The sequence below is a fragment of the Hevea brasiliensis genome, chromosome 14 (assembly GCF_030052815.1).
Source record: "Hevea brasiliensis isolate MT/VB/25A 57/8 chromosome 14, ASM3005281v1, whole genome shotgun sequence".
In the NCBI taxonomy this organism is placed as follows: Eukaryota; Viridiplantae; Streptophyta; class Magnoliopsida; order Malpighiales; family Euphorbiaceae; genus Hevea; species Hevea brasiliensis.
Window position 1 is genome coordinate 26797079 of NC_079506.1, and position 14324 is coordinate 26811402.

General features: G+C 27.8%; 1 protein-coding gene across 1 annotated transcript; it reads left to right on the plus strand.

Moving 5' to 3' along the window:
• Positions 1–8707: 8707 nt before the first annotated feature.
• On the plus strand, positions 8708–14018 carry LOC110651148 (cyclase-like protein 2). The gene is made up of 7 exons (XM_021806386.2): positions 8708–9268; positions 9449–9493; positions 10342–10414; positions 11002–11099; positions 12961–13031; positions 13476–13615; positions 13809–14018. Exons 1-6 carry the CDS (start codon positions 8851–8853, stop codon positions 13599–13601), a joined length of 831 nt encoding a protein of 276 aa, XP_021662078.2. The 5' UTR covers positions 8708–8850; the 3' UTR covers positions 13602–13615; positions 13809–14018.
• The last annotated feature ends 306 nt before the right edge of the window (positions 14019–14324 follow it).

Sequence of the window (14324 nt, forward strand, 5' to 3'; positions counted from 1 at the left end):
CAATTAAATTAAACTTCTGTAAAATTCTAAATTTCAAACTGAAAGATAGAGATGAAAATCAATTTTGTTATGCACTTAAATTCTTGTTGAAAATTAATTTTGTAAGTTCAAATTGGCTCAAATGCAAAAAAATATATGATTAAGACTTTTAGACTCCGTTTGTTTCACGGAAAATAACTTATATATAGAAAATATTTTTTATGAAAATATTTTTTAAAAAGATATGTTTTATAAAAATATTTTCTGTTATTTGGTTTTAATATTAAATTAATGATATTTATTTATTTATGAATATATAAATTTATTCATATTTTAATAAGATTTTTAAAGTTTAGAAAACAGAAAATGATTTCCTTTCTTAAAAAATGACAGTCATTTTCCTTAAAAATGACTTAATTTTCTTTTGATAAAAAATATATATTTCGTTAACTAATTTTCCTATATATTTCCAAACACCAGAAAATACGAAAAATATTTTTTAAAAAAATATTTTCTGTGAAATAAATGGAGCCTTAATTATGAATTTTCATTTGTGAAAATTGTTCCTTGTGCTATAATTTTCCCTAAATAATTAAAAAAAATGTACCTTTTAAAGTTTTCCCCTCTAAAATTTTGAAAATATATTTCAATATTTAGATTTTTTTTATTTAAACATTGTTGAAAATTTTTATTATATAAATTATATAAATGAACTCCTTAATTTATATAATTTATAGGAAAAAACCATACTATAAAACTTTCATTGTAAATGGATTTTGTAATTTACATTTATATTTTGTTGATGTTTTTTGAATGAATTTATTTTCTTTGAAGCAAAGCTAATATATTGAAATAAATCAATCAGAAGCAACTAGAGGTGGAAAAAGGATCGGGTAAAGTCAAGTAGGTTTGACCAATTTTAGGTTAATTGTAATTAGGCAAAATTTTCAATTTATATCTGTACTTATTAAAAAGGTTCAATTTAATTTATTTACAACTTTTTGTCTAATAGTCAAAAAGTTTCAATTTAGCTCGTTTATAACTTTTTATCCAATAGCTCAAAAATTTTAATTTAAAATCAATTTAGTTTAAAAATTAAAATTTATTAGCTAAAATTTTTAATCTTTTAATTTAAATAAAAAATAAAGAAGTTTAATTTTATGATTTTGGGACTAAATTTCTTGATTTCTTGATTTAAGCTCAAAAATCAAGAAACTTAATTTCTTAGTTTTTGAGTTAAATTGAGCTTAAATTGAAAATTTTAAACTAAATTGAATAAAAAGTTAAAAATATATTAAATTGAATTTCCCCTATAAGTACAAAGTGTAATTGAGCTTTAAACCAATTAGACAAAATGTTCATATTAATTATTATATAAAAAGAATTTCGGACTAATTTTATAGGTTGTGATTGTTCAATCAAAGTTGATTTTTTTAAGTTTATATTAATTTTATTTTTGAGTTAAAAGTTATAAGCTACAAATATAGAATACTAACTAAATTAAGATAAAAAAGTGATGATGAAAAAAAATATAATTTATATGAATTTTATTAATTAAAGTAATTGTGATCTTGAAAAAATTGTAGTTATGAAAATAGAGTTTGACATTCCAAAAACTAGGAAAGATTATGCAACATTATTTGAAGTCATAAATTTAAGTTGATGAATTAAAATTATTAAATTTAGCATTATAAGAAGAAAACAAATTAAATTGGAGACTGAAAATTTATGCTACCATGAAGATAGAGTAGGGATGGCAACTCGGTTATTTGCGGCTATTTGATTTGATCTATGTGTGTCCATGGTTCAGAAACTGCCGGTTTAAGTTCAGAGAAATATTGAACTTGAACCGAACCACTAAGGGACGGTTTGAGGGGCGGTTCGTAAACCGTCGGTTCCGATTCAAGCCCCGATTTGAAATCGTTTAATAAGCAATTTAGAGTTGAGCGGTTTGAAGCGGTTCAAGAGATGGTTTTCGGCGGTTCGAGGGACGGTTTAAAGCGGTTTGATCAAAAAAATGGGAGAAAAAAATTAGTAAAATAAATATTTCAAAAAAATAAGAAAAGAAGAAAACAATATCATTTGTGTTTGTAATAAAAATTAATAAAAAATATGTAGACTTAATTTGAAAAAATTATATAAATGAAAAGAGATTAAATTAATTTTAGTTAAAAAAAAAAAAGAAGGGTTGAACTTAATTTTGTAGAAATTAAGTTGCCTGCGTATCCTCTTGGGGTTTAGAGAAATCAAAGCCCACGTAGTTCTCTTACCTTCTATTTAGAGTTAGATAACCCCCTTGCCCTAATCACTTCCACAACCGCTTGATCCTGTTATTGTTTCATCGGTTCCTATGTCATATAAATCTTCATCTTCTTCACGTGTGATCTCTTGTTGCCTTAAGGCTGCCCTAATCCAATCATCCAAATATGTTCAAGAACCATTTTGAATCGCGTCTCATCTAATATACTAACTCCTGCACTAAAAGTTTGCTCAACTGCAACTGTGGAGACTGGTATTGTTAAAATTTGTTTAGCAATTAGTGCAAGGGTAGGGAAAGTATTTGTGTGTCAACGCCACCAATCAAGTACTGGAAATTCTTTACCTGCACTACTATCACCAAACTCGAAAAATGTAGAGAAAATATTAAATTTTAATAATAGTATAAAAAAATAATAATAAAGTTATTAAGTATAATAATGAAGTATTAGAAATTTTTATGAGTGTATAAAAAAATAAAATGTAGAAATTTAGAGAATATTGAAAATTAAAGAGAGATTTGAGAATAATTGTGTAGAGAATTTGAGAGATTTTAGAGAATTTAAGAATTATGTAAATGAATTAAGGAAGTGAGTTAGGGTATTTATAAAGATTTTATAAATTTTTATTTCCAAAATTATTTCTAAAAATTTACTGTCTTTTTTTTTTACTGTTTAAGGGACTAAAAGTAATTTTATAATAAAAAAAAAAAAAAATTGTAACGGTAACAATTTTTACCATTTGAAATTTTAAAAAAAATGAAAAAAAAAATGTAAACATTGCAATTTTTACCATTGAAATTAAAAAAAAAGAAGAAAGATTAAGATTTTTTTTTTAATAAGAAAATAACTCATAAATTGACAGAGTGCAGGGGTACTGCTGAGCTGCTGGTGCAGCACACTAGGTCCAGTCTAGCCTGCAGGCTGTATCCTTGCAGTGTGACTGTGCAGATTTAAATCCAATCGCCGATTTAATTCGATTCTAAATTAACAGTTTTAAATCGAATTAAAATGACAGTTCAATGGTTTCATAATATATTGAACCTAAACTAAATAATGGAGAAACAGTTTAGGTTTGATTTAATAATGATTTCAGTTTTAATTGATTTTGGTCTAGATTTGATCAGTCCGATTTCGGTTAGATTCTGATTTCAAAGCGCACTGTGACCACTCCTAATTTGATCAAAATTTTAATAAGATGGATTTCCATGATATATAATTGGGTTTAAAAAATAATACTCATATTTGAATTTAAATTTTATAAGTTAAGTATTCGTTATCAGGTCTCTTTATATAAAATATAAGTTTTTTAGAAAGGATATTTATAAATTTTTATATATTATATTTTAAATAAATAAAATTTAAATATTTTAAAAAATTAATAAATTTTAAAATATAAATTATTAATAAAAATATTTTTTATGTAAATTATTAATTAAAATATATAAAATTAAATGAATTTAAATTTTTTTAAATAATAATAATCGATGTTAAGATGGATTTAAGATAGTTAATAATAAATTTTAATTAAATTTAAGATAAATTTAAATAATAAAAATATTAATTAAATTTAAATTTAAATAAATAAATATATATATATATATATATATATATATATTTTTAAATACTGTTCCCATCATCATAGAGTAGGAGTACACAAAGAAATATGCGAAAGGCCAGAGAAACCAAAGAAAATTGCAAAAGCCATATTTGAAAAGCGCAGAATTGGGCCTAGCATGGCCAGCCAGCCCAGGTGAGTTTTGGGAGCTTTCCTAGTCGAAATAGGAATTGATTTTTTTTGTTCTTTTGACAAGGATTCATGTTTTTTTTTTTTAAGGATTCTTAAACCTATAGGAAGTCAGATATTTTATAAAAAAAAAAATAAAAATTTGAGAGAAAATTAAAAAAAAAAAAAAAGAAAATATTCAACTAGAATTTGGCACTTAGCTTACGGATATTCTCAAGTCAATTTATTGAGATTAAGTATTTTTTTTTTTTTAGGTTGATTTTATGGGTGCATTATCTATATTGATGGTTGAATTTAAAATATTTAAATAATTTAAAAAATATTCTCAAATCAAGTTCAACCCTAATTAATAAAAAATAAAATTTCTCTTTCTTATCACCTATAATAACTTTAGGATATATAATCAAACAAAGTTAACTCTTAGAAAGCAACCTTTATGGATAAATATCTAATTCCCTTTATCAATTGCCAATTGCATTCCAATAAATTTAATTCACGATTTAATAAATTTTAAATTTTAAATACATAAATTAATCCTTAACCTTTATTTAAAAAGAAAAAAAAAATAAAATGACTCTCAACTAGTTTGATTTCTTTTTTAATTTTGATATTGATTAAGATGATAAAGTTCACTTAATTTCACTTTATAAAAGTTGAGATGTGAAATAAGATAAGATATTATCAATTTTGATTTTTTTACTCACCTGTAGTAGAATATTTTGAGTGTTGTCTGTAGGATTGAGTGTTGTCTATAGGATTAAAAGGTATCTTGCTATGGTCGGATTAGGAATGGTAATAGATAGAGTAATTGTGAAAATTATCCTACCCAAACCTGAACTTAATTAATACTTTTAAAATCTGAATCCATTCCAAATTCGATTATTATTAACAAAAAAAAATCTAAATCTATTTAATTTTATATATTTTAATTAATAATCTATATAAAAAATTATTTTGTTTAATAATTTATATTTTAAAAATTATAAATCCATAAAACATTTAAATTTCATTTTATATAAAATAAAAAATTTATAAATATTATTATAAAAAATATATATTTTATATTTAATTAAATATTTATATAAATAGGTTAGAATAATGGATACACAACATATAAAATATGAATCCAAATTTATTATGAGTATTATTCTTTAAATTCGAATACATCCCAAATTTGATTATGTATTATCCAAACTCACCTTATCCAAATTCAATCAGATCATGTATCCACAAAAACTCGATCCATTGTAAAATGTATGTGTCCATAGAATCCCCTAACAATGTAGAGAGCAACTTCTTGACAATTTCAAGATATGCTTGTCGTATTGGCAGTTGTTGCCCCCAGACGACAACAATCCCTTGTCGTTTAGGTATTTTCAGAGTTTATCGAAGATATGTACAACTATTTATGTCATGCAAGACAGGCCGTCCAACTGTAAACTATTGTAAGTTAAGGACTGGCTCTAAATAAAAATTTTCTATTCGTTAGAGTTCAGTTGCTCCAATAGCTGCTACTACAAGATCCTTAGTTATTTCAATTAAAGGAACATTAACTAGGCACAACTAATTCAAGTATAATCTTAAATTTTTGAAGATTTTAAGGGTGAATATATTAACAAAACTTCCACCTTCTACCAACATTAAGTGGACCACGAAATTGTGAAAACTAACTTCAATTACTAAAGCATTAGAATGGGGAGCTACAATGAGCCATAGTTGTTTGTTGTAGATATGGAAAATTCGTGATTAAAGAGTTTCCATTAGAACTTGTTTGGTAGAAAATTAAAAAATCAATGATTAAATATTATTTTTATAAGTTTTAATTTTAAATAGGGTAATCATTAATCTACTTTCTCCAAAGTTAACATTTAACTCGTCAAGAGAATATAAATATTAATGAGAATTAATCTAATTTTCTTAAGTATTCAAATAATATTAATGATGATTAAAGTAATAATTACTTTTTATTAATATCATTCTAAATGCCTCATTAATTGCCTATGATTTCTCCCTCATATTATCAGGGTCGATCCAATCAATGCTCACTGAACCAATGGTTAATAAATAATTTTTGATGCGATGAGATTGAGAATCACTTGCAATCATTAAAAAGACCTAAGAATGGAATGTTTAGCTTGTGCTAAGGTACTATCTTAATGGTTCAACTCAACTAAGTTTTTATCTCAAAAATTTAAAGTCGACTGTATAAATTCACTTTCTCCACTCTAAACGATTTTAGATTAAATCCTCAGAAATATATAATGCTTCTAGGTCATGTTGTACTACTCTTCTGCTTCTACTTCAATTAGGGGTGTGCAGTTTTCAGTTTTAACCGAAAAACCGAACCGAACCGATTAATTCGGTTCAATCGGTTCGGTTTTAAAATTTAATCGGTTCGGTTCGGTTTATAATTTTGATAATTTCGGTTTAATCGGTTCGGTTCGGTTATTTTCATAAAAAAATCAAAAAAACCGAACCGAACCGAAATTATTAATATATAGGAAATAAAAAAAAAATCGAATCGAACCGAACCGAAATCAAAGAAAACCGAACCGAATCTAAAGATTTTTGAGTTTTGATTTCCAATTTTTTTTGTTTTTATGTTTTTATTATTTAGATTTAATGTTAAAAATATGAAATTTTATAAATTTCGGTTTGATCGGTTTAAAACCGAACCGAACCGAAATTTATCGATTCGATTCGGTTCGGTTTTCTCTTATTAATCGGTTCGGTTCGGTTTTTAAAATTTTTGATTTTCGGTTTTCGGTTTTTTCGGTTCGGTTCGGTTCGGAACCGAACCGACCGTTTGCACACCCCTAACTTCAATGGTTAAATTAAAAAAAAAAAAAGGGAAAAATCTGGTGAAAGATGAATTAACAAGGAGCTTGAAAATAGATTCCGTACTTTACACAGACATATTTATAGTGCATAATTATATGAATATGTGATTTAGTTCTGAACAGACAATGCCATGGAGGGTATACGTGTGACAGTAGTTGGATTGACTTTAAGTAATGCATACCATATATGAATGAGTAGTTGGATTGACTTTACCATATATGAATGAGTAGAATTGTACGTGAGCATGCGAGAATATCCAGAATGGGGGAATTCATATTCTATACCATCACCACCATCGTCATCATCAATCAAGATTAAATGAATATTGGGATATATCAGTGTCACTATTAATAATTTTAATTTATATATAATTTTAATTTATTTTAATTTTAATATATAAAAATAATATAATATTTTAATTTTTTTATTAATTATTTTAAATTTAATTTTTATTACTTAAAATTTTTAATAAAAATTATATATATATATATATATATATATTTTATAAGTTACATTATAATAATAATTACTTATTATAATATTAATAAAATAATTATTAAATAATTTATAATTTATATATAATAAATAATGTCACGTGCCAGACTTTTAGAAATACCTTCATGATATATATATGTGTGCGTTTAAAAATTAAAGTTGAAAAGCACCTGTATTAGCGCATTAAAACTAATTATTAATCCAATCTATATCTATATAAATATAAATATATAAATATGAATTAGTAAAAAAAACTAAATTTCTCACTTTTACTTGGATACTTTTATGAATTTCAAACATCTTTTTCTTTTATTAAGAATTTTTAAGTTTTTTTTTTCTCTAATTTTTTTATGTTTTAATCGGATCAATTAATATATTTATCTTAAATTAAAAAATTAATATTTATTTATAATTAATTATGACTCTGAAAATCTAACTATTTAATTATATCATTAAATATTAAAAATTTATTGTATAATACTAATTTTTTGTTTTGTAATTTTTAATATTTAAAATATACTTAATAAACTATTTAATTAAACTAATTTAATAAATTCAATATATAGTTTATCATATAATCAATAAATTAATTTATAAATATTATAGTTTAAAAAATAATAATTATTTATTTTTAATTATTTTATATTCAATAATTATATCACATCATTATTAAACGGATATAATAGTAAAATATTTTTTTATCAAAATATTTAGCGTGTATGTAATTTAAATATTTTTGCCAATGTAATTATTCGAATTTATAGAAAAATATATTAAATTAAATTATTAATAATATCACGCAACGATCGAACATACTACTAATTTCTTATAAAAACTAAGATTTTCATATGCCATCAATATTCATTATAAAAATGTTTTACATTAAAATGAAATGTTACTTTAACTATATATTTCTATTGAGATTAAAAAATAAAATAATTAATTAAATTTGTCATGTTGATTGATAAAATTTCAGTAAAACAAAAATAAATATTCTTAATTATCTATATCCATTTATTTTTTGATTAATTTTGATATTAATTGATTTCTTATTATTATATCTCATCAATTTTTTTTTCTTGATTTAAAATTGTCTAATAAATAAAAAAATAAATATATTACTTTATTTTTACTCTTAAATTATAAAAAATAATATTTTTATAAAATACGTTAAATCATAAACTCAAAATTTTATAAATAGAAAAATAAAATGTGATAAAATATTTAAAATTAAAATAAGTATAAAAATTTTGTTTATATTTATATGTGAATAAAAAAACAATTTTTTGGTTGGTTGAGTTGTAGTTAATATACATCACTTGTAATAAAAATTAAAAATCATCGTTAATCCGCTTCAAAATATCATCCACGACTTCTGGTCAATTACGCTATCTTTCACCTTTCAATACACTCGCCGCGCGTCTCGTGTGTTGTATCCCCTTATAAACACCGGAACGGATGAGTTGACATTCCTTGATTCTAATTCAAATCTAACTATCCACGCTTTCAAGATCTTCACTCTTTGCTTCAACAATGGCGGAAACCGCAACCAAAACCATGACCTCTCTGCTGCTCCTACTGCTTCTTTCGCCCTTTTCCGCCACTGCCTCCACCGAAGCCTACCCAACCATCCCCGGCACAACTGATACCTCTGTTTCCGCTTCCCATAACGACGACCTGAACCCAATTCGTCGCGAAGTCTATGGCGACGGGAGAATCTTTGACATCACTCACCGGTACACGACCGACATGCCGTCGTGGGGTAGGGAGAACGGGTTGGGGCAGTTTCTCTGGCTCCCAGCCAGCATGAAGAACGGCTCTCTCGCTAACAACTCCGAGATGAAGCTTCCCACCCACACTGGTACCCACGTCGATGCTCCTGGACACGTTTACGATCACTATTTCGATGCAGGATTCGACGTTGATACTCTTGACCTTGAAGTGCTTAATGGTATTAACAATAATAGCAATTGTTAGTTGGTCTTTGTGGTTTTACTGATTTATGAATGCTATTTGTTCGATGAAAGTACTTAGTCTTTTTAGTACCAAATCAGTTGTTTGCTTCATGCCATTTTACTGCAGTTATTTGCTGGTTCTTATTTTATTTTATTTTATTTTGTTTTTTCAATAGGGCCTGGGCTTTTAGTTGATGTTCCAAGGAATTCCAACATAACGGGTAAGTGTTTTTCTTTTTCTAGAAAAAAATGACTTTAATTTACCAGTGAAGCGGACCCAGTTGGCTTTTCATTGCAGCTTAGTGTTAGTTCTGATTTTGTGCATGCTTTAGAATGATAGCCTAGGTTCTCTCTCATGTTTGTTATTAATAATTACAGATGCCGTAACAACAAAAAGTACCACTAGCAGTTGTTTGATATGTTTTACGATTTATTTCTTTGAATTTATTGCTGGTTACCTTTTGGAGAGACCACTTCCTATCACGATCTTATTCCTAAATTCCTAATTAGGATTTATGGACTAACAGAATAGGGACTATTTGTGAAAAAGTTAATTGACTCTTCCATGAGAAGGAGAGGCTTTTGCCATTGATGAGAGTAGCATTGAAGAGGAAAGAATTCTTGTATATGGTTAAATACAACCTTTGGTGGGGATATGTCTAGAGCAGACTAAGAGGGATTAACTAATGTATATGCTATGAGCAGTTTGACGTTAGGATTCTCTTGGGTATAATTTAGGCGATGAATATCTAGTTTTGAGTGGAAGATTGCATGTTAGTGGATGTACCCCTATGCCGAGAGCGTAAATCATGTAAATATTGGTGTTTTATATGTTTATTTTATTTTTTTGTGGTTTTAAACTTCCATGATTTGCAACACACTCACTATGACCAAATAAATATGAATGATTGCCATAGTTTTTCGTAGTAACCACCATTTGTTGGGCATTTGTTTTCATGTGTCCTTTCCTTTTGTTCCCTTGTTGGGTTAATGCTGCTTTGTTAGTTTCTTTATCATTTTTCCCACTTCATCTTCTTGGAAATTCAATTATACTGTCTGAATCATACAGCTGAAGTTATGAAGTCCTTAAATATTCCCAAGGGAGTACGTCGGGCGCTTTTCAGAACACTCAACACTGACAGGTAAAAAAATATTCCACATCTTGAGTTGTTTATTGACTTATGCAAATTTGCCGCAATTTGTTGTATCATTATACAGGAATACAGTAAGTTAACAATTTACTGAAATATGTAATGGTAATAAAATGTAGTTGTCCTTAATGAATCATTTTGTTTGAGTTTTTGAAATAAGTTGGTTGGATTCAAATGATTAGCATAAGCCTTTTGTAGCTCATGGATAAAATCCTTCAAACATGAAATGTCTTTGTATTTTTCCAAGATAATAGAATTTTTAGTTTGATCCAATGATAGTATGATACCGATTGTTTTGATTATCATAAAGTTCTGAAGCAGCTGGCTGGCTGGTTTGTGAGTGGCAGCAGTCGAGGGGGATCTTGTGCGCGAGCGCGCGCGCGTGTTTGTGTTTTTCCCCTCTACAATAAACTTCTTCCTGAGGAAATTTTGTCATGATATCACAGTTTTTAGTTATCCAGTTAGAGACTGCTATTTGTCTTTCAGTTGAATTTTTTTTTATTATTATTATTCAAAGAATGGAAGAAACTGCTGAACATGAACCCCATATATCTGAACAAAATTTAATTCAACCTCAGGAAGCTTATGTTTAAAAATCAGTTCGATACAAGCTATGTAGGATTCACAAAGGATGGAGCACAATGGTTGGTGGAGAACACTGACATCAAGATGGTTGGTAAGTTATATTAACCTCTAACAATTGGGATCTACATAGTGAGGATAGTTCTTTTTTTTTTTAACTGCATAAATGCCTGAAAATATTTTTATGTATGACTAAGGCATTATTTTTTTTTCCCTAGCTGAACCGTTTGTAAACTTGGTTGATCATTTCCTCTGATACTATTTACTAACATTTTGGATTCTGCATCATCATTATAAAAATAATCATGATGGACTGTAGAACATACAGCGGTCTTTTTTATAAGGTTATCATAGGCAACCATTAGAAACTATGATTTTGATGATTTATGTTGATCATGACCCTAAAATATGTAAGGCCTTATGATGTATCAAAGTTCAACTCATTGGAATGAATGTGATCATGCTTGAATTATGCAGTATACATCATCTCACTTTAATGTCATAATATTTTGGTATTAGAAGAAACATTTTTATGTGATTTGATTCAAACCAATGGAGCAGATTGGATAATTGATCTAAACATTGTACTCCACTGTTTGTGAATTGTATAATTGATCACTTACTATAACTTTGGTGGACAACTGATTACTGGGAATGAAAGTTATGAAACCTATTTGATTATAGTAGTTTGTTGATAAAGAGTAGGGATTTGAAACAGCTGCAATCATGAAGGGCTTTTTACTCCCATTGAGGCTTAGAACTCATACAACACGATAGGGTGTAATACTAGTATCTGGTACTTAATGTCAAAGATCTTTACAGTTGTCAATATTTATTGGTCTACGTTGTGTGCATTTCACATTTTTGTCAGTTTAACATCTAAATAAAGCTGAAAGATTGTGATTTGCAATTACAACATGATGAGAAAAGCAATTCACATAAGCACCATTGTTGTGTGGCTGATGACCTGGCTTTTTAACCACTTGAAGTGCACATTGTTATCGCTTTTAAGCAATGGTGAAGTAAACAACTTAGCAAAATCTTTCACTGTTGTAAGTGTCGACATTGATTTTCTAGCATCTTGCAACTTACATCTCTTTAGATATAGGTGGTCCGTGGTCATACCTGATTCTTTTTTACGTGACCATTCTAGGAAATTCCATTTAGTCTCAATTATTGGTTATGGCTATCAAGACATGAAAAAGCATATCATTAGAATGTTCCTTCTTTTTTCCCCCAGTAGGGGCTTGCCTTCATACTTTTCTCTTTGTAGCAGAACCCAAGAGTAGATATCTACTCTAACCTGTGGGTGATATAACTTTCAACCATGCCTGGTGTTTGAAAGCACCCCAAGATGGTAGCAGTATTTTGTTAGGCAAGTTAATGTGTACAATCAATTGTCAACTGTGCTTTCAATTTGCATTTAATAAAATTCTGTGCATAAAAGTTTTTATTTTTGTTTGCTGGATAAGCATAACGTGAGCACTCATTTAGTCATTGAGTGTTTATTGGAGAAAATGTTGTGAAGACCTGCAAGCTGAAGGATATTGCTACTGCCTTTGATTTCTTGGGCTGGCATATCATCTACATCTTCAAAAATGTTAAAAATTGACCAGACTGTTTTTCCTGCCAAGAAGCCAAGGGTGCTTTATTGTAGTACTCATTTAATGCATTATCAATTCAATGGTAGCTGGTTTGGTTCTCTTCAGTTTTCAGCTCATTTTCTCGACAGAGTTTTTTGACCCATAGATCACCAACCATACTGTAACATGATTTTCTTTCTAATACATCCCAAGGGCCAAGTCCTAAAATTCTGTCCCATCTTTAGTTCTCGTACATTATGATGCCAGATTGCCAGTTTAGGATTTGTTTACATTTATAGTATTCGCAATTTCAGTTTATATGTGAGTTTATTGCAAACTTAATGTGACACATTTTTCTGTTGTCGATTGTAGGAATTGATTATTTATCTGTTGCCGCCTGGACTGATTTGATTCCATCTCATCTCGTCTTTCTAAAGGGCAGGGTAAGAATTTTTGTCCCGTGACTAAAGGATATGCATTTTTGAGTAGTTTATAGTTTTTTATTCATCAAGTGTCTGTTCTCTTTCATAAGTTCAATAAACCATGTCCATTACATGATATGCTTCGACTTCCCAGAGCCCTTGTATGGATTCTTCTGCTGGGCCAACTTTAAAATTAAAATGTCTACTCCCAATTAGCTTACGTGTATCGAAGAGAACTAAGTTGGGATTTTTCATGGTTGAGATAGATCTCTCTATGGTCCCATGATTTTCTTTTTCTTACTCTTATATGACTGATTTATTCTCACTTAGTCAAGATGAAATTTCTGTTTATCATTGATGGAGGAATCCTGAAATTGCACTCCAAGTATTTGGATTCAGTGAAAAGCAAATTATCCATTGACAAGGCAGCCTGCATTCAACACTAACAATGCTTGTATGCTTCAGGAAATCATTCTTGTGGAAGCCCTAAAACTTGATAACGTTCAACCTGGAATATATTCTGTCCACTGCTTACCTCTAAGGTTGCTTGGTGCTGAGGGATCCCCAATAAGATGCATTCTCATCAAATAATTATTTTTTTCAGTGTAAGTCTTTCTTTTTTTTTTTTTTTTTTTTTTTTTCAATAAATCTTTAAGTTTTGTATTCGTGTTGGAACTGTGACATAGATTGCAAAATCCACGATACAAGCCATGTTACTTTTTGATTCTGTTTAACTTCTGCTGTGATTTTTGTTGTTGTTTAGCAATGAGCTCATGCAAAGTGGTTAATGTCTTGCAGGCACAATATGTCCTTAGGCGTCAAAAGCAGAATAAGACGGTGTAAAATGAGACTGTAAATTATCATAAGGAGGGATGCCGTTTAAACATGTTTTTTTGGTGTGTTTGCCCTCATTACATAAACTTATTTGAGAATTATCTTAAACTAGTCATTTGCCTTTGCCTGTACGATGTGTCAGTTTTAAAATTTATTAAATTATTATTATATAAATTTGTAGTGTCATTTTATTTTTTCACTACAAGATTTTTCTAGATTATAAATAGATATTTCCATTGGCAATGTGAAAATCCGTTTATAAAATTATTTACAAAAGGATTACAAACAAAACAAAGTCGGTTTGTATAATTCTTGTTTGTAATTCTTCACAAACGGTTTGTATTTACAAGTATTTTTACAAATAGAATTTCCGTTTGTCAATTCATTTGTAAATTATAAGAAAAATAAAAAATATATATATAATAAATTTTAATCCATTTGTGTTTAAAAAGAAAGAAACAAAAAAAAAAAGTAAAAACA

Excerpts from the sequence above, each read along its gene's own strand:
- LOC110651148 (XM_021806386.2), top strand. The coding sequence starts at position 8,851 with ATGGCGGAAACCGCAACCAAAACCATGACCTCTCTGCTGCTCCTACTG. Across the intron at positions 10,415-11,001 it reads AGAACACTCAACACTGACAG|GAAGCTTATGTTTAAAAATC; the intron begins GTAAAAAAATAT and ends ATTCAACCTCAG. Across the intron at positions 13,032-13,475 it reads TCGTCTTTCTAAAGGGCAGG|GAAATCATTCTTGTGGAAGC; the intron begins GTAAGAATTTTT and ends TGTATGCTTCAG.